The sequence below is a fragment of the Diceros bicornis genome, chromosome 1, assembly GCF_020826845.1.
Source record: "Diceros bicornis minor isolate mBicDic1 chromosome 1, mDicBic1.mat.cur, whole genome shotgun sequence".
NCBI classification, from domain to species: Eukaryota; Metazoa; Chordata; class Mammalia; order Perissodactyla; family Rhinocerotidae; genus Diceros; species Diceros bicornis.
In genome coordinates, this window is record NC_080740.1 from 44,460,888 (window position 1) to 44,480,233 (window position 19,346).

The window sequence follows — 19,346 nt, forward strand, 5'->3', positions numbered from 1 at the left end:
AGCTTTAGTGTTTTCATCTGTATATTAGAAAATTTAAAACCTGCCTTCACCTCATAAGGTTGATGCCTGCCAACACTTCTTAACCTTGTGAAATTATATTTATTTATTTATTTATTTATTTATTGCTGAGAAAGATTCGTCCTGAGCTAACATCTGTTGCGAATTTTCCTCCCCCCCTTCCCCCGCCTAAAGCCCAAGTACATAGTTGTATATTCTAGTTTTAAGTCCTTCTAGTTGTTCTATGTGAGATGCTGCCACAGCGTGACTACTGAAAGACAAGTGGTGTGGTTCTACAACCGGGAACCGAACCTGGCCCACTGAAGTGGAGAGTGCAAACTTTAGTCACTAGGCCATCGGGGCCTGCCACTGTGTTTATTTTTTAAGGCCTAGTTTAAATGTTACGTAAGAATTGTTTTCCTTCATGAGTAGCAAGAAGGTTCTTTGTAGTATCACTTCTGAGCTCCAGTCCCATATATAATTAATGGGCAATAAATATTTGAATAATTGAAGATCAAATAAGAGTGTATATTTGAAAAGACTGAAAATTATTAAATGTATGAACATGTGGAAGATATTTTTATTAAGATCTTTTGCTAATTTGCAAAATGTATCCTGTTTTTCTGCTTTTACATTGAAAATCTTATATTGACTTATTGGAATTTTTTGAGTATTTTTTTTAAATGAAATGATTTTAAGTTGGAAGGTGTAGGTTAGTGAATGTATATTGGCTTAGGAAACAATCAATACATTTTGTAGTTTTTTATTTTTAAGAAGTAACCGAATCCCTGATCTTTTCCTTGTTTTGTTTTTGTGATCTCTTTGGTATTAAAGTAGAGGAATAAAGGGTAATGGTTAATTTAAGAGTCTGCTGTGGTTTGATTTCAGTGGGCAGTAACAATAGCAATAATCCATTGCCTAAACTTTCATTGTGTTATTAATTTCCCAAACATATGTTTTTTAATTCTCTAGGTTGACTAATTTTATTTTCTTAACATTCTAGCTCTCTATCAAAATCAGCTCACATCATTGAAAAGATAATTTTGAAGACATGTTTTGCTGAAAAGACAACTGAGAAAAATTTTACGAATGGGATGAACACGTGCCAGTTAATTGACTACCTACTGCAATTTGAATGTTAACATTACCCACCTGGTACAGTTACCTAGTGATGTACCTATTCTCACAATACCCTATTTCAGTGTGCTTGTCTTGATTAAAGAATTCAAAGTGGAGTACCGCAAACTTGATATGGATAATAAAAAGAAAGACAAGGACAAATCAGATGATAGAATGGCACGACCTGGTGGTCGGTCGGGACACAATACTCGAGGAACTGGGTCTTCGTCCTCTGGAGTTTTAATGGTTGGACCTAACTTTAGAGTTGGAAAAAAAATTGGATGTGGCAATTTTGGAGAATTACGATTAGGTAAGACTATTTTGTTTATTCCATTGGAAGCATTTTTATTTTAATGAAAGATACTTTCTAATGAAAATGATTTGGTTATTTAATTGTTTAGTTGTTTAAATGTTGTGGTGATTTTAAAGAATATAGATGTTGGAAATTTCTTATGTACTTGTATTTTCATTTGTAAGGAGTTCCCTAGTATAGGAATGTCTATTTACTTGAGGTTAACCGTCCAGAATATGAGAAAAAAGAAAGTAAATTAAAAAGCCCCAAGAGACTGAAATAGGTGCTGGGAAAGCCTTTGCAGTATATTTTTAGGAATGATATTTAGGCTACTTTTTCACATTTGAGAACATTTAGTAATTGATCACTTTAGGAGTATATGTGTGGCTTAAAGTCAAGGTAATACACTGAAACCGCATACAAATCAGTGAAATTTACATTGTTGTAATTTATTCTCCACCCCCTCCCACCCAGAATACCAAGGGTGGGGCTCAGGAATCAATGTGCTTAACAAGGGATACAAAGTACTGACTCAGTTTATTTTTATAATCAGGCAAGTTTGGGAAACATTAGTCTAATTAAACCTCCTAACTCTACATTTAAGGCAGTTGAAACTCAGTAAGGAACAGTTACCTGCCAAATGTCACACAACAATTTAATGACAGACTTATGACCAAAATCTAGGTTTTTAAGTCCTTGTACAGTAGTGATGTGGCTGTCTTCATTGAAGAGAAACTAGAAGGGCAGCATGGTTATTTGGGAGTCAGTATTGAAGTACCTTGAGAGCGCTGATCAACGGACCACCAAGAGTGGAAACTTTAGAAGTAAAAAGAGAAAACTTGGCTTCACAATTTTTCTTAGATCCAACCCCGCTTGTTTGGTATAAATCCAATTGTATGTTTATCTACTCAACTACTTCTCCTTTTCATCTTATAAAACACCCTAATTTGTAGTTACTCCTTCATTTTATTACTGTTTTGTGTAGTTAATGTATATTAAATCTTTGAGTGAAGCAAGCCAATAAAAGGCAATGACATACTTTGTACATAGCTGTAATATGATGTGACTGGCAGACTCTTGCGTTTTAGTAGGGACTCAAATATTTGAAAGGATAAATGTTTTACATTTTATTTTTTGAAGGATATTGAATTAGATCTTTTGAAATTCTTAAACTGTTTCTGATTTTGGAGTTAGAAAAACTAGATTACTTAACTTGTCTAACTTTGAGCACCATTCATCCTTCCATTCAGAATTTATTGCCCATCTATCACGTATGAGGCATGATTAGGCACTGACAATACACTGAAAAAATATAAAAATTGTCCTTACTAGTAAATGACTTATGTGTTCCTAGGTAACCTACTTCCTAGGTTATTGTGAAGATTAAATTTGGATGATAATGTAAAAGGACCAGTATTATACCTGAGTATTTTAGGAAAATAATGATTTTCTGCTCCTTTAAAGGATGATGTCAAGATATTTGTTCTTTTTTAAAATTAAAATTATAGCATGTTGTATGTATATTTAAATTTATATAAATTAGCTCTACAGCTATATATTACGTCATATATGTATTTGTACTGTATCCATCTGTTGCTTTCTCTTTGTGTATATGACTGTAGCCCTATAGTACTTTGGCCATTTTTGTTCAAAATTGGTTTCATATAATTATTTCAAAATAACTACGGATGTATACGTATCTATGTGTGTGTATGTATGTGTACACACACACTTAAAACAAATCTAGTAGACCATTTGAACCAGGGCAATATGAGAATCTATATGTACCATATACTGAAACTATATATGCTGTTTACTGAAAAAGCAGTAAAATAATCCTTTCTTTTAGTCTGTGAATAAGCAGGAATAGGAATAAGATGACTTATTAGTTTGTCTATCTATCCCTTCATCTATATGTCTATCTGTATCTATATAATCTATTTATGGGTGTTTATTGTATATTTGTATACATTTATTTAAATGTATTATCTATATATATGTATCTGTTTTATGTATATTTTTTATATCATATATACTTGTAGAGCTAATTTGATAAGTTGTTCTTTCTTATTGATAGACTATTAAATAAAGGGGCATTTTACTCCTTTTTTTAAGGCCCCCAAAGATTTCTCTGTACAGAAAAAGTTATAAGCATCATTCTTTCTGTAACTGGATAAACATGCTAATGTTAAAAGCTAGTTTGAATTCTTAAAGTGCTTTCTTTAAAACCACATTAATAGACACATCTTGAACATTTGATTCGTGGCACTAAAATTTTTGTAGCTAATATTGGGTAAGAAAGAATATAAGATATACATGCTATAGGTAAGTGATTTTCAACAAAGATGCTATTGGCATTTGGGGCTGGACAGTTCTTTTTTTGTAAAAGACTGTCCCACACATTGCATGGTGTTTAGAATAGAACTTCAGATCTCTTGGGCACTAAATAGAAATTGCACCTCCATATGCAAACTCGAATACACTCCCCTGCCTGCCATTTCCAGATTCCCCAAGAAGACAGTGTTACCCACTGTTGAAATTTGTCTTATAGGTAATTATTTAAAAAAAAAAGTTAGACATAAAAAATTGGCCTTGAGATTTTTAAAAAATAGGTAAACATTTTAAATAATAATGTAAAATTAAAGTAAATGTATTTACTATCATTTTTATCTGTGTTTTTTATTGTAAAATGATGAATTGATGTATTTTTGGTTTTATTTTATCTTTATATGAAATTGTGGTAAGCCTTGCATTCTGCATGTTAGCAGTCGTATTTCCAGGTTAGACAATCAACCAAAGCCCCTAGAAGTGTTTTCAACAAGCATTGAAGGAGATCAAACATAGCTAGTTAAATATAGGATTGTGTTATATATATTTTTTATTTTTCTGTATATTATGATGTTTTGACACCTTAAAAAGCCTTTCTGGCTAGGGAGAGACTGCTCCTCCTGGGGCTAGCCAATTCTTAGAGATAACAAAGAGCTTAGTGGGGAGTGTGCCTTTGATCTACAAACTAACCAATCCAGAGCCAAACCTCCTCTGTCTGGCAGCTACGCTGCAGAAGGCTATCTTCCTCTTCGTTAGTTATCCCACGGCCAGGTACAGGACAACTAGAGACCACCTGTGTAGCCCAAAGGCCACCAGAATTATTCACTACCAGAATTACTCGCCACCAGAATTATTCAAACTAGCCAATCCTAAACTATTTATGTGCCCTGCCTTGCCTTTCCTCTGGAAACTCCAATAAAAGCCTTAACCTATGCTCTTCCCTTGCTCCTGTCTTCTTCCACCTGACCAAAACATGGTGCTTTTCCTGATACCTCTCAAGGATCTGTGAGTATAATAAACTTTGTTTTCCTGAGCCTCTTCCCTGTCCCCTCTTGTGGCTACACCTGATTGCCCATCACATGTAAGAACACAGAACAAGGGTGTTATATATATTGCTTTATGAGTTGCCACATCTGAAATAAGATAGCGTAACTTTTGACATAATTAATATACCACAGGAACTTCCATAACTTCTCTTATTTTTGTTTATTCTCTTTTTATTCCTGTATAGGTCATAACTCTTCTTAGTTATTATTTATATTTAAGAATTGTTTTGTTGAAAATTCTGCAGGCCTTACAATATATATCTAATAAATACGCAGATTTGAGTTGATTCATGATTTTTATGTTTACGATTTTTTACTGTTACTAACTGAAGCATATTATAAAATTAAACTGGAAAATGTGATAATAAGGAATAGAGTATGATGCTATAACAAAGAGATCCTGTTATAGTGGTGTTAAGCAAAATTGTTGACTTTTCTTTCACATGACACTAACCAGAGAAGGGAGAGTACCCAGGGCTGTCGGGGTACCTCTGTATCCGTAATATGATGCTTCTGTGTCAGGTGATTGCTCCAGTCATTGCTGTCTCCCAGCCAGCAAGAAGAAAAAGGGCCACGAGAGCACACTTTCATTCTGGGAAGTGAGGAGTGACGTACTTATGTCCACTCATAGCCAGACCTTAATCGCGTGACCACACCAAGCTGAAAGAGAGGCTGGAAATGTAGTTTCTAGCTGGACAACCATTTTAAAATTTGGGTATTCTGTAATAGATGGGGGAGCATGGATTTGGGTGGGTAACTAGTAGTCCCTGCTATAAACATTTATATAGTTTCTGTAGAAATAGTTTTCTAGAATAATTACCACCCAAATACCACAAAATTGGTAAAACCATCTTTTCAAGTTCAATATGGCACAAAGCTCTGTTGGAAATGCCTTTTGAAATTGGGTTAAAACAGCAGTTAACTGGAACCAGTCTACTTGGAGCCTTCTCTTAACTGGATTCCCTCCACACAAACACTCCCTCCCTCTCACTCATGTTATACACATAAATGCATACTTTGTGCATCATTTGTTTGTTCATGCATATAACAAATATTGATTAAAAGCCAACTATGTGAGGCTATGCCTATGCTAGGTGACAAAAACGCATTGGTAGTATTGTTTGATCCTTGTTCGTATGTTTATAAATATAAGCCTCAAAGTTCAGCAGAATCTCTAATGTTCAAAAAAAGGTGATGCTTTTAGGGTTTAGTGCTTTCTGCTGTGACCTACAAGTAGTCGTTTGACCATACAAATGCCAACAAGGACAGTACTTTTAGAAGTATTTGGTATATTTTAGTTCTATAGAATCTGTATTGAACCTAACTTCTCGTCCTCTGAATATTTTTCGCTTGTGTACTTGTGAATAAATAGCATATAAAAATAGTTATGAAAAGACGATAATGTCTTGAGGAAGTATAAATTCCATCTTTGAATTCAAAACAGAATTGTTCCTTCGTTAGACATCAGTTCCTCAAGATTAAGTTTCTTACTGTATCATTAGATTGTTCACTATACACTTCCTCTAGAGGAAGCCTAAAATTTCATACATAATGTGTTCTTGAAAATGTATATGAAGGTACATCTAAATTCTGAACTAGTTGACTAAAAATATATGTTTTCCAGTGTTATTTTTTTGCATTTATGGGCTCAGTGAGTACTGTGTACAGCTTAACATTCATCACTTTTGGTACTCCTGTTGAGTTCCATCTTGGTGCCATCTATAATGGGTTTAAGAGACCTGTGCTATTTATTTAGCATTAGCATGAATGCTTCTTTTTTCACTTATTTTTATAAAATAAGGGCACAATTCAGAAAGGTATCATAATATCTGTATCAACAAACACTGCTGTACAATGGTGGCAACATATCCGAGACTGCAATTTTGCCTGGAAGGTTTACTGCCATTCATCAGCTGCTCTGTGAAAGGAAGCTAGGGGTATTATACTGGAAAATCACATGTCACAGTTGATGATTGCTTATTCTGTGTTCAGTAGCCAGTGTGACCAGGGCCAGTTACTATCATCGTTAAAAAAAACAGGAGCCGGCCTGGTGGTGCAAGCGGTTATGTGTGCACGCTCCGCTGCGGCGGCCTGGGGTTCGCCGGTTCGGATCCCGGGCACGCACCGACGCACCGCTTGTCAGGCCATGCTGTGGCGGCGTCCCATATAAAGTGGAGGAAGATGGGCATGGATGTTAGCCCAGGGCCAGTCTTCCTCTGCAAAGAAAAGAGGAGGATTGGCAGATGTTAGCTCAAGGCTGATCTTCCTTGCAAAAATAATAATAATAAATAATAAAAAAAAAACAACTGTCATTGTTCTGTTTTTCTCATAAAAATAGCACATGCTTATTGAAAAAATACTGGAAATTCTGAAGTCACATATGGTTCTGTTTTTTATTCTTTTTACTATACTTGTAAAGAAACATATTAATTTATATATTAAATTATCTTCGTATACTTATTGCTTCCAGAATTCTCCGTAGTATTTTACTTATTAGGCTACAGATGCTGACCCACTGGAATTTTGTACATTATTTTCAATTTGCCAATACCAAAGGTTACTGTAATTTGTTTGAATTCTTTACGTATTAATGATATTAAATCTTTATACTAGTTTTTCATTTACCTGTTCTTTGTATATGGTAGATTTTTTCAACATACAAAAGTTTAAAATATTTTATGCAATCAAATCTGTATAAAATCTTCTGATCTTTTTATCTTTTTCTTTTCTTTTTTAGTGCTCAGAAAGGCTTCCATAGATTGGTCTGATAAATATTTTTTCTTGTTTTGTGGCTTATATCTAACTCTTAAAATATCTGGAATTTAATTTGGTTATAAGTTGAGGTGCTATAACCCTTTTTCCCCTTGAAGTAGTTAACTGCTTTGTCGGAGCCAATTATTGAAAAATACTTTTCTTATTTTATTTCATTTTTAGTATATTCCAGATTTTTCTATGTATTTGATGTATTTACTAGATTATATATGAGCCCTAATAAAATTACACCCCATAATAATGAAGGATGTAAAATGAGGTGGTGATTGGGAGAGGAATTTTGTATTCCTGTTTTTATCTGAGTTCTGGTTTTGACATTTAGTTTAGCATATGTTTGACTGTTGATTACTTTCTGAGTTGTGTACAATATTCCAACAAAATAAGAATCTTTCCACTTTTGTAAGTGGGCTAAAGTATTTATTAGTATCACCTTCTACTGTGAATCAGGTGAAATACTAAATACATCATTGAGTTGATCATAAATTGAATATTTTCTTGTCACTAAGGTTTTAGCTAAATAGAAGCAAAAACCTCTCCTTCATTTAAAGATACTATGTGCGTTTTTTCCACCAATAGTACAGTTTTACATAATATTTCTTTAAAAATTAATTACTGGTAGAATCTGACTTTTTTTTTCTTTTTCAAGGGAAAAATTTATATACAAATGAATATGTGGCAATTAAACTGGTAAGTTCATGTTTCTTATTTTTCCTTAATTATTACTGGGAAAGTGATGTGCATAACTGATCTTTTTGTTATTAAGTTCTTAGCATCATCATGCCTCTCAAGTGTATGATAATGTATAGCATGTCTGTGTCTATGTCATGAAAACTCAGTCCCTATACTTTGGCAGCATTATAGAATTGAATTTTTGAATTTTGGTACTATTTTTAATTTAAGGAAGCTGACATATTGGCATTTTTAATTCGATAAAAATTAGAAAGCAAGATTTCTCTCTCCGATCAAGCATTTGGATGAAAGTGTCCTTGGTATTCAGGATTACAGTCTTGGAAAATATATTTCCAGGTAGCTTCCAAAATCTCTTTTTATATTGATATTTTATATGTGATAGAGCTGACTATTGCTTGACCTTCAGGGGTTCAGAAATGCTTGATGTGAGTGGAGGATAGCAGAGAAAGCAAACTCCTGTGGGCCTATTCTGAAGTTCTAAATGTGCCCGGTACCACAGCTCTAGGACAGCTTTTTTTAGAAGAGTTGGGATCTGGGAATTTTTATAAGGCATAATTTCTTCTGGCACAACTTTTCTATCTGGTTTGCCAGCCAGGTTTCCCTGAGGTTAAGCATGGCTTGGTTTTTCCAGTCTGCCTGCCATTCTCAATCTTGTCTCTGCCAGTACAACCACTGTTATTAGGGTAATGTGAGATTAATATATAAGGAGAGACTATTAGAGGAAGAGACAAGTGGGAGAAATAAAAAAACTTTAGGGATGAGTTAGAACACTGTACTCCTTAATTTTAAGTATCTTTGTGAGTGTAGACCAAGTTTCACTGCAACAAATGCTGTTTATTTTCACTGGGAAATAAAGATGCACAGTTGGGTTGTGGTGCCACCAGGAGAAACTGGCTGGTTGACATGTGGGTTGGGACTGGCATTTACCTAGATAAGTTCACCTTGGTTTTACGGTCTGGTCTTTGGCTTTTATAACAGAAAATCTGGTTAGGTCATCTCATTAAGATTGTTACTGTTATTCAGAGGTGAATTCGCAGCAGTCGAGTCATACAATCAATCAAACTCTCAGAGATGTAAATATTTAGGAAGAGTTAATTTCTGATTTATAATGAGGTATTTTACTATTACAGATTCAGAATGCCCAAATTAGTATAAATGATATATTTTCTTTCTATAGGATGATCTACGTAGAAAAGCAAGTTGAAATTACAAGGTTTCCCTCATAAGCATGAACTCAGGACAAGGAGAGTTAGTTTGTATGAGTCACAATAGGGAGGCCCAGGACCCAGAGACTGGACAGTGTTTGAATGGACATTGCTGACTTTCATTTCTTTTGAATTCTTCCTATGTTCTAGGCCAGTGGTCTAGGATCTAGACATTGTACAGTGTTGGGAGTGGGAGTGGTGCACAAGGGTAGAGGTGTGGCAACACTCATATTCTGTGTTATTGATGCAGCAGCCTGTAGACAGCAGCTCCACTCATGGGAGCATGTGAATGATACTTAACTGGTATGTTAAGGCAAAGAAAGCATTGTGTCAAAACGGGAGCCACTGCTTTAGGCTGACCTTTCCTTCTCTGTTTCAGTCATTAAGTGGTGATGCTTAGGTCCTATTATTTTCAGATTTGGAACTTTACCCTGTTGACACCATTGATGCCTTAGTAAACATGTATTATGTCATCTTTCAGCCTTCTTGTGTATGTATACATGCATCACTTGTTAGTTTATCTTTATGCCATATCACTATCCCTTTAATTATTTTTCTTCTTCTTCTTTTGCTTTTGAACATTCTTCTTCTGCTTTGATTTATCCCTTTTTAAAGCACAATGATCAGCACTACATATAAGAGTTGTGGTTATTCGGTGTTCTTTGTGGGAACTGGGAATATTTTTGGATCTATGTGTAGTATTTTAAGGTTGAAGTATGGTATAGAGTCATGTTAACCTCAAATTCATCCAAAATATATATTGGCAGGACAGAAAAATTTTCACATAGACCGTTGGGCCATAGTTTGGTACTTAGTTTACTATATATATATATATATATATATATATAAAATGTCCTTGTATATTTTTTGTTTGTATCTATTGTATCTGTTTATAACAGATAACATAATTTTGTTCAGACCTTGCCTTAAAACTAATTACTTGAAAATGTTATGTCTGTATACCTTCAGTGCTATCTGGTTTTTGTACTTTGGTACAGATGAAGGCATTATTTGATAACAGTGGTGTTCACAGAGCAGATTTCAGTGACTACTTCCAGCTCTGTTATCTCTTATAAAGGTTTTTACATTTATTTAATGTTGCCCTAGTTCAAATTGATAGTTTGTTTCAGGGTAATTTGTTAATTTCATCTCAGCCACCAATCTCATATCTTGTTGTTTGCACTTACATAGTAACCTATTGTTCATGAAAAATGAAAATGTCATCCTGTGATGAGGTGACTTTTTTTATATGGTGGTATAGCAAAATTTTACTACTAGTGAAGTCCTGGAATCAAGTTGAACTGACTCAGCTAAGGTAGATCTGGGTTTCTGTTTTTACCTAAGGAATATTAATGATTTGATAAGTTATGTATTTAATTTCACTTGTGATTGCATAAGTGAGCATCCTTTATTACATCTTATGGTTATGTACTTTTACTGAAGAATTACAGGTAATATAGCACTCATTATGTGAAGGTACTGTTTTAAGTTGTATATATATATATAATGAGAAAGACAAAGTTTAATTTCTCTTTTCTAGATGAGGGAACTGAAAAGTACAGCAAGGTTAAGTAACTTGTCAAAGTCATACAGCTAGTAAGGAGTGGATTTAGGATTCAAAAATCAGCACAGTTTAGATTCAATGTCTGTGCTTTTAACTATTCTACCATCCTGCCTCTCAAGAACTAAGCTTATTGTTTTCTCTTATAGTAATCTTTATGATTATAATCATTCCACTGGGATTTTACTAGTTCCTTATCTGAAGTCTTTGTAGTTGGTTGTAGTTTCATTATGATATGTCCTGGTATAAATTTCTTTTTAGTTATTCTGTTTGGCATTCACATTCCTCTTGAATCTGTAGTTTGTTATCTTTCATATTTATAGCAGTTGTTTCTTCAGTTATTGCCTCTGCTCACTTTTCTCTTCTTTTCCTGCTGAGACTCCTATCAAATGCATATTAGACTGTCTCATTGTATTGTCCAGATCTCTAATCTTTTTTTTTTGGTATTTTCCATTTTTCTTCCTTAATAGTGCATTCTGTATAATTTATATAGATGCATTCTACATAATTTTCTAATTCTGTAGACGTTTTTCTATCTATCTTCCAGTTTCCAAATTCTTTTTTCTGTTGTCTTAATCTGCTGGCAAACTGAGTTTTAAATTTTGGTTACTGTAGTTTTTTTTTTAAATTTCTTGAAGTTCTGTTGTTTTGTTTAAATTTTGTTACCTCTTATCCTTTCCTGTTGGATCTTGTTCAAATTTCCTATGTTATCCTGTTATAGTTTCCTGTTTTCTGCAGATATTTTCACACATTTATTATTTGTTTCCTATATCTAAAATCTGTGTTGCTTCTGTTTATGTTGTCTCGATGTGTGTGTATGTGTGTATATATAAATCTCAAAAACGTTGTGTTGAGTGAAAAAAGGCAGACACATACGTGTAAAACATATACTGTATAATGCCATTTATATGATACCCAACAACAGACAAAACTAGTTCAAAGGTGATAGAAGTCAAAAAGTGATTACTTCTGAGGGATGGGAAATGTTCTAAAGATTTTTTGAGGTGGTCGTTGCGGGGGTATATACAGTTAACAAAGCTCGTGGACCTGACGCTTACGAACTGTGTGTTTTATTGCAAGTTGTACCCCAACTGAAAAGTTTTAAAAATATATTGTTGCTACCTTCGAAACTTTCATATGTCCATCTTTGTTCTTTCTTACTTTTCTATGACTTCACTTTAACCTAGAACCTTTACATCAGAAATATACAGTTCAGAGGTGAATTCCTGGGAACAGGAGAAATAAAGTAAGGACACCCTTCCCCTAGTCAGGAATGTTCGGATTATACTTCTCTTCAGGGTCAAAGAATCATAGATTTTCCTAATGCTTGATCTAATAGGCACTTAACCTTATGTACATTTATGGCATCAATTTATTTTCCATTGAATGTAAAGTTGATTTTTATATGGATCTAACTTTAGAGAGACAAAGATGCCTAATAAAATATTATGTTGTCTAAGTGTTGATACCAGGATTTATAACATTTGGAATTAGAGCCTAGTGATCTTTTAATAACTTAAATAGTTTTTTTGTTTGTTCTTTAATTAGGAGCCTATGAAATCCAGAGCACCACAGCTACATTTGGAATACAGATTCTACAAGCAGTTAGGATCTGGAGGTAAAGTTTTATATTAATTTTAAATTTGTAATAAAATGGATTGTCATGATAATAACTCTTTAGTTTCAAAGAATAGTATTTTAAATTTGGTTACAATGAATCACTGCTTAAGGCTGTGCTTACTAGACATTTTCTTACTAGAATCTTCATGTTCCCTTTTTATTTTAAATTTGACCTTTTTGGAGTTTTTTGTGTTGGTGCTAATATAAGTAGAGAACATTGTGCAAATATTTAATTTGAGAATATGAGATGCATGTAGCTTCCATAGTCTTAGCCTTTTTGGTGATATTATAGTTATAGAAATGAATTATAACATTGTGGTAGGCTGCAAAATGGCCCCATAGGAGATATCTGTATCATAATCCCTGGAACCTGTAAATGTTATCTTATAGCAAAGATTTTGCAGGCATGATTAAGTTAAGGATCTTGAGATGGGGAGATTATTCTGTATTGTCTGAGTGGCTCCTCAACGCATTCACAAATATCCTTATAAAAGAGAGGCCAAGGGACATTTTACAAACACAGAAGAGGAGAAGACAAGGTGGCTATAGAGGCAGAGGTTGGAGTGATGTAGCCATAAGTCAAGGAATGCTGGCACCCATGAGAACCTGGAAGAGGCTTCTAGGATTCTTCTGTAGAACCTCCAGAGGAAGTGTGCCCCTGCCAACCACGATTCAGCCTAGTGAAACTGATTGCAGATTTCTAACCTCCAGAACTGTAAGAAAATCAATTTTTGTTGTTTTAAGCCATAAGTGTCTAGTAATTACAGTGGCTGTAGGAAACTAACACAAGTAGATTTTTACATAGACTCCAAATCTAAGAAAGAATGAATATTCTGTGTCATTGGAAAAAGCTAATGAGAAAATTTCCTATTGTATATTGCATTTCCTTTATGTTAAAGCTTCTCCCAGCTCTACTTTTTCTGTTCACTCCTATTCCACTACCTGATTTTATATGTACGGTTTCTTACGAGGTAGGGATATTTTGTTTCCTATGATTTAATAAAATGGAATTTTTTCATGTGTCTTGCTGTAAGCACATGTTTATATTTTAACTGGTAGAGCTGTCCATTTCTCAATACATTTTCAATTTTGCATTCTTTTTTTCTAAGGCATACTTTCTAAATGAGTAGTCATCGTGGGGACAATAAGTTGACATTTTGTATTAATGTTTTTTATCATTATAGACTGTTTGTTATGCATATTTAAGTCTGATACAGTTAGGACTCCAGGAGTTATCAAAATTATCACTGACAACTGAGATTTAAAGGATAGGGAGATAAAACTAATTACATGTGAAATTACGCATATTAGTTAGGACTAGCAAGTGACAGAAAGCCCTAGAAGCTAAGTGGGAAAAAAAGGAATTTGTTGGCTCATGTACTGGAAATTCAGGGAAAGGACCTATCTATAAGACATTGCTATATCCAGGACTTCAAATGCTGTCATCAGGGACATTCTTCAATTTGTCTCTATGGTCTGCCTTTTTTTTTGTGCGTGTAAGCTTCGTTCTCTGGTTGGCCCTTCATATGAGAAGGTAGAGGTGGTTACCAATAGCCTAGCTTAGCAATTATAGAAGCATCCTTTTCCTAAAAATTCCAGCAAGAGTTCTAGGGCTGAATCTTACTGTCTTATTTTGTGTCCCATGTCTTTCCTTGATTTAATCATTATGAATTTGGTTGCCCAGACTTAGATCTTGTGCTCATCCCAGGAGCTACCTGAAACTCAGGGACTGGGAATGGGGAGAGGTGGTTGCCTGATGGGAAATTGAGGTGTTTTCAAAAGAAGGAAGATTGCATGCTGAGGAGATGACAACAGATCTAGCTACTTAAGTAGTAAAACTATCATTTGGAAAAATAGGATTGAATACTTTAATTGGATAAGAATGAATAAGTCAATTGAGACTTTAAGAAGGCATTGAATTGAATACCAAATGTGCACTTTTATTATATTCTTTACCTTTTTAAACTAAAAAAATGTGTCAGAGATAATAATAAAAATGAAACAAGCATCTTTTACTACTTGAATGCCATAGGACCACAGTGTTGCACAACTCCAGGGACCACCATTTACAGGATAGTCTGTATATGTAAGGGTGCTTCTCTGTGCTTCATGGCGTAGCATTTACATAGATTGGAATATGAATGGTATTGCCTGAAGGAGTGCATTGTGGTGGCTCTGAAACTCTGACCAGTGTGGATAATTTTGAGTATTTCATATGAATCATGTGAATTTTGGTTACTTGTTAGTGTTTTTATCAATAATGAATTTAAAAAATATTTTTGACTATCCATGTGAGCTTAGTAGAAAAACAAGAGTGATTAATTGGGGAGAGACTGATGACTTTAAAATAATTTGATTTTGGAATTGACACTTAAAAGGATTATATTTTCAGACTGTTCTTAATCATAAATGGGCCATTCAAAATAATTTAACCAGTAACTCACTTATAGTATGTTGTTTCATTCAAGTAGCAACTAGCTTGTTAGTGTTAAAATTAGGTATATTTAATCAATATCCAGAATATATATTATCGAATATATATATTTAATCAATATCCAGAATATATGAAGACCTCCTAAAACTCAACAACAAAAATGCAAACAATCCAATTCAAAAATGGGCAAAGGACTTGAAAAGACATTTCTCTCAAGAAGATATACAAATGGCCAATAAGCATGTGAAAAAATGGTCAATATCTCTAATCATTAGGGAAATGTAAATGAAAGCCACAAAGACATACCACTTCACACTCATTAGAATGCCGATTATCAAGTAAACAAACCAAAAATAAACCAAAAACCAGTAAACAACAAGTGTTGGTGTGAATGTGGAAAAATTGGACTGTTTGTGCATTGCTGGTGGGAATGTAAAATGGTGCAGCCACTGTGGAAAACAGTATGAATGTTCCTCAAAATATTAAACATAGAATTACCATTTGATCCAGCAATTCTGCTTCTAGTTATATACACAAAAGAATTGAAAACAGGGACTCCAACAGGTATTTGTACACTCATGTTAATAGCAACATTATTTGTAATAACGAAAAGGTAGAAACAACCCAAATGTTCATTGACAGATGAATGGATAAACAAAATATGGTATATGCATACAAGGGAATATTATTCAGTCTTAAAAAGAAAGGAAATTCTGCCACATGCTACAATATGGATCTTGGGGATATTATGCTAAGTTAAATAAGCTAGTCACAAAAGGACAAATACTGTGTGATTCCACTTATTTGAGTTACCCAGAGTAGTCCGATCATAGAGATAGCAGAATTGTGGTTGCCAGGGGCTGAGGGGGGAAAGGGAATGGGAAAATATTGTTTAATGGGTACAGAGTTTCAGTATGGGATGATGAAAAAGTTCTGGAGATGGACAGTGGATTGTTGTCTGGATTGTTGCACAATGATGTGAATGTACCTAATGCCACTACACTGTACACTTAAAAATGGTTAAAAGGATAAATTTTATATCGTGTATTTTACCACAATAAAAACATAAATTAAAAAATAGATTTATTTAAAATTATTTAGTGAGATATCTCTGGAAAAATATATAATTTGTCTAGTTCTACCTGTCTGGGTTTTAATCCTCCCGTAAGTCCATATGTCTCTCTTTCTCTTCATCTAATTTCCCTGTCAATATCCCTCTTGTCTCTCTTATTTCTTCACTGAATCTGATATACATACAGTAGGATTGTACAGCTTTACTGCACTGTGCATATGAGGGGCTGACTCTTTATATTACTTAGCTTTCTACAGGATTAGAATATTGTTTTATACGATTATCACTTTCTATGATAGCAAAAGTTTAATTAATTGAATAGTCTTGTTTTGTCACATCCACTCAGCATGTATTGAGTAAAGTGGAGATCTAGATTTGAGAGTCATCAGCACAGAGGTGTTTTTAAAGCTAAGGGAATGGATGAGATCTCCCAGGGGAGAGTATAGACAGTGACAAGAGAAGAGGAACAGAGACAAAATCATGCTGACCACTGCACTGGGTAAGACTAAATTTGACTGTCAGTAACAAAAATCAACACAGCAATAGCTTAAACCAGTAAAGGGGTGTTATGTGAGGAAAAATAAACAAGAAATCCCGAGGTGGACAATTGTAGGGTTGATACAGCTACTCAGAAGTAAGGAATCAGGTTCTTTCTAGCTTCCTGCTCCCATTTTTAGTATGACTTTCATCTTTATGATCCTGGATTTTTTGTAACAGGAGGGAGGTGGGAGGAAGGAAAGGATGCAGTTACTATCTGTATAAGGATAACTTCTAATTATTTGTCTCCTGCCTCCATTCTTAAAATCTGGTTATATCTGTATGTCCCTATTGGAATCAGAAATTCTATGTACCTAGAATTGCACTCCCTACCTTCTTTTTTTCTTACTTTTCCAATGGTTTTTCTCTCCTCTGGAAGACTCACTTGCTCTTCTGGATTACTTTGTTTCATTAGTGGCACACCCATTTAAGCTGAAAATGTTAGTCACCTGTGATGTTAGCCTATTGGGATAATCCAAGTTCTGTCAGTTCTGTCTCTTAAGATATCTCTTCTCTTCTTCCAGTCTCCACTGTCACTTTGCTTTGAATTGGGCTTCCTTTCAGTGCATCTCACCTCCTTCTTACCTCTGCTCCTCGTAGAAGCTTGTCATTTAGCATAAAGTTCAAATTTCTGTCTCTTTCTACTAACTCACTTTGCACTAAACTTACTGTTCTTTGAATAGATCTTATTATTTTCATATGTTTGTATTCTTCTTTCTGGAATGTCTTTTTCTCTCAATGAATTCCTTCCTTTTTAAGGCCCCAGCTAAATGTCACCTCTTTTACAATGCATTTTCTGACATGTTTGTTTCTCTGCAGAAAACCTTCTTTTACCTGAAATTATTTTGAATATATCTTTTTCTTTTCTCATATCATATTATTTGCTTATGTCTTTCTCCTCCACTAAAATTTGCACTCTTTGAGGGCAGTGAAATGATATATTCATCTTTTTATTCTTGAAACTGAGCAGAATGATCGACAATTGTAGGTTCTTCCCCCCCCCCACCAAAGCCCCAGTAGATAGTTGTATGTCATAGTTGCACATCCTTCTAGTTGCTGTACATGGTACGCAGCCTCAGCATGGCTGGAGAAGCGGTGCGTCGGTGTGTGCCCGGGATCCGAACCAGGGCCGCCAGCAGTGGAGCGCGCGCACTTAACCGCTAAGCCACGGGGCCGGCCCTGTAGGTTCTTTGTAAATGACTGAAATGGTAAATTCTAAAGTGAGAATAGTAGACTATTTTCTTTTATTAGATGTGAAGTTGCAATACATAATCTCCAAAATTTTATATAGCTTTTTAACTTCTGTGATCGGTTTAAAGTTTGGTATTTTAATATTATGCAAAATTGTTATATTAGTGAATTTTGAGTTTTTTCCGTTTTTGACAAAGAAATAAACATAGCCATACAATTTCAAAAAATTTTATTTTAATCAGTTTCATTTGTATTATCCTATGGTTAGGTAAATTTAATTCCTCATTTCAGAGATCTAGAAATAGAAGGAAAAATATCAGTGATGAGAATTTTTTTTAATTATTGGAAATAGTAAACCAAGGAGATATGCAGATAGTTTTTTAATTAACTGAACTGTACAATTCAGCCATCTAAAAATAATCACTTTCCAGGAAAGCATAGGTTTTAATTATCAGAATTAATTCAGTTTTTTAATTTACTTGAAAAAAAGTTTAGTTGAATTGTTGATACTTCATGAAAATGCATGGGACATATTTTGAAATTTATGGGGAAATTTTCTTTGAAGATCTGTGATTCTGAGTAATGCTTTTTTATATTAAATTATTTTCTTGATATCAGATGGTTTAGGCTATATTGGGGGAAATTTTGCAATTCTTTATTCCTTGAAATTTCTTTATCAGCTGATATCTTTATCACAGAAAGTAAAATAACCTTTTTTTCTGTTATAAATTAGTATCAAAGGAAGTAAAATAACCTTTTCTTTCTGTCATAAATTACTCTTCTTAGCAAATCTCTACCTCTGCTAATTATATTGAATATACTATTTGAGACGAGACATATGTTAAATCATTGTTTCTGAGGTGAGTGGCTTGGCTTTTTGATGTTCCCTGAGCTATATAATTCTAAATAATAATTTAATAATAGCAGCCATGGCTGTTTCTAAAATTATATGTCTTCATAGTATTGCCTTCTAAGAGCTGTGAGAAAAGCTTCCCTTCCTTCTTTATACTGACCCATCTGCCTTCTTGGTTTGTGCCTTGTTGTAAAAAGTTGGGATTTAAGTCTACCTTATGTTTTTTGCTCTGGCTTTTGGATGCCTCCATTTTCACATTCTTTTCGAGACTATTTAGCTCTGTCTGCTAGTTAAATGAATGTTGGTGATTTCATAATGTATGGAAATTTTATTATACTATTCACTTCTGAGAAAGGTTGTAGGTAATAGTATAAGCCTTTCAATTGTGGGTTTACACAGTCAGTAGTATCTAAAATTCCTTTCATTGCCAGATTAGAGTTTCTCTGACCATTTTTTAAGAAATATAAGAAATTGTACCCTTGCTGTGTAAGTATCTGTTTGAGAAAACTGAAAGAAAATATTATAAAAACCATGAAAGTTAAGTGAATAAACTAATTAGAATATTACCTATTATATTTTGTTATTAATGAAAATAATGAAGAATACTATGGGTGAGTCAGTGGTTAGTG

At 34.0% G+C, this 19,346-nt stretch overlaps 1 protein-coding gene across 15 annotated transcripts in view; it reads left to right on the top strand.

Moving 5' to 3' along the window:
* The window catches only part of CSNK1G3 (casein kinase 1 gamma 3), a 112,925-nt gene that overhangs the window by 40,860 nt on the left and 52,719 nt on the right, over window positions 1–19,346 (top strand). For all 15 annotated transcript variants that reach the window (XM_058539477.1, XM_058539467.1, XM_058539439.1 and 12 more), the window contains 3 exons: window positions 1,001–1,426; window positions 8,201–8,241; window positions 12,559–12,628. In XM_058539477.1, the coding sequence (XP_058395460.1) occupies window positions 1,249–1,426; window positions 8,201–8,241; window positions 12,559–12,628 (289 nt within the window). In that variant the 5' untranslated portion in view covers window positions 1,001–1,248. The remainder of the gene's footprint in view (window positions 1–1,000; window positions 1,427–8,200; window positions 8,242–12,558; window positions 12,629–19,346) is intronic.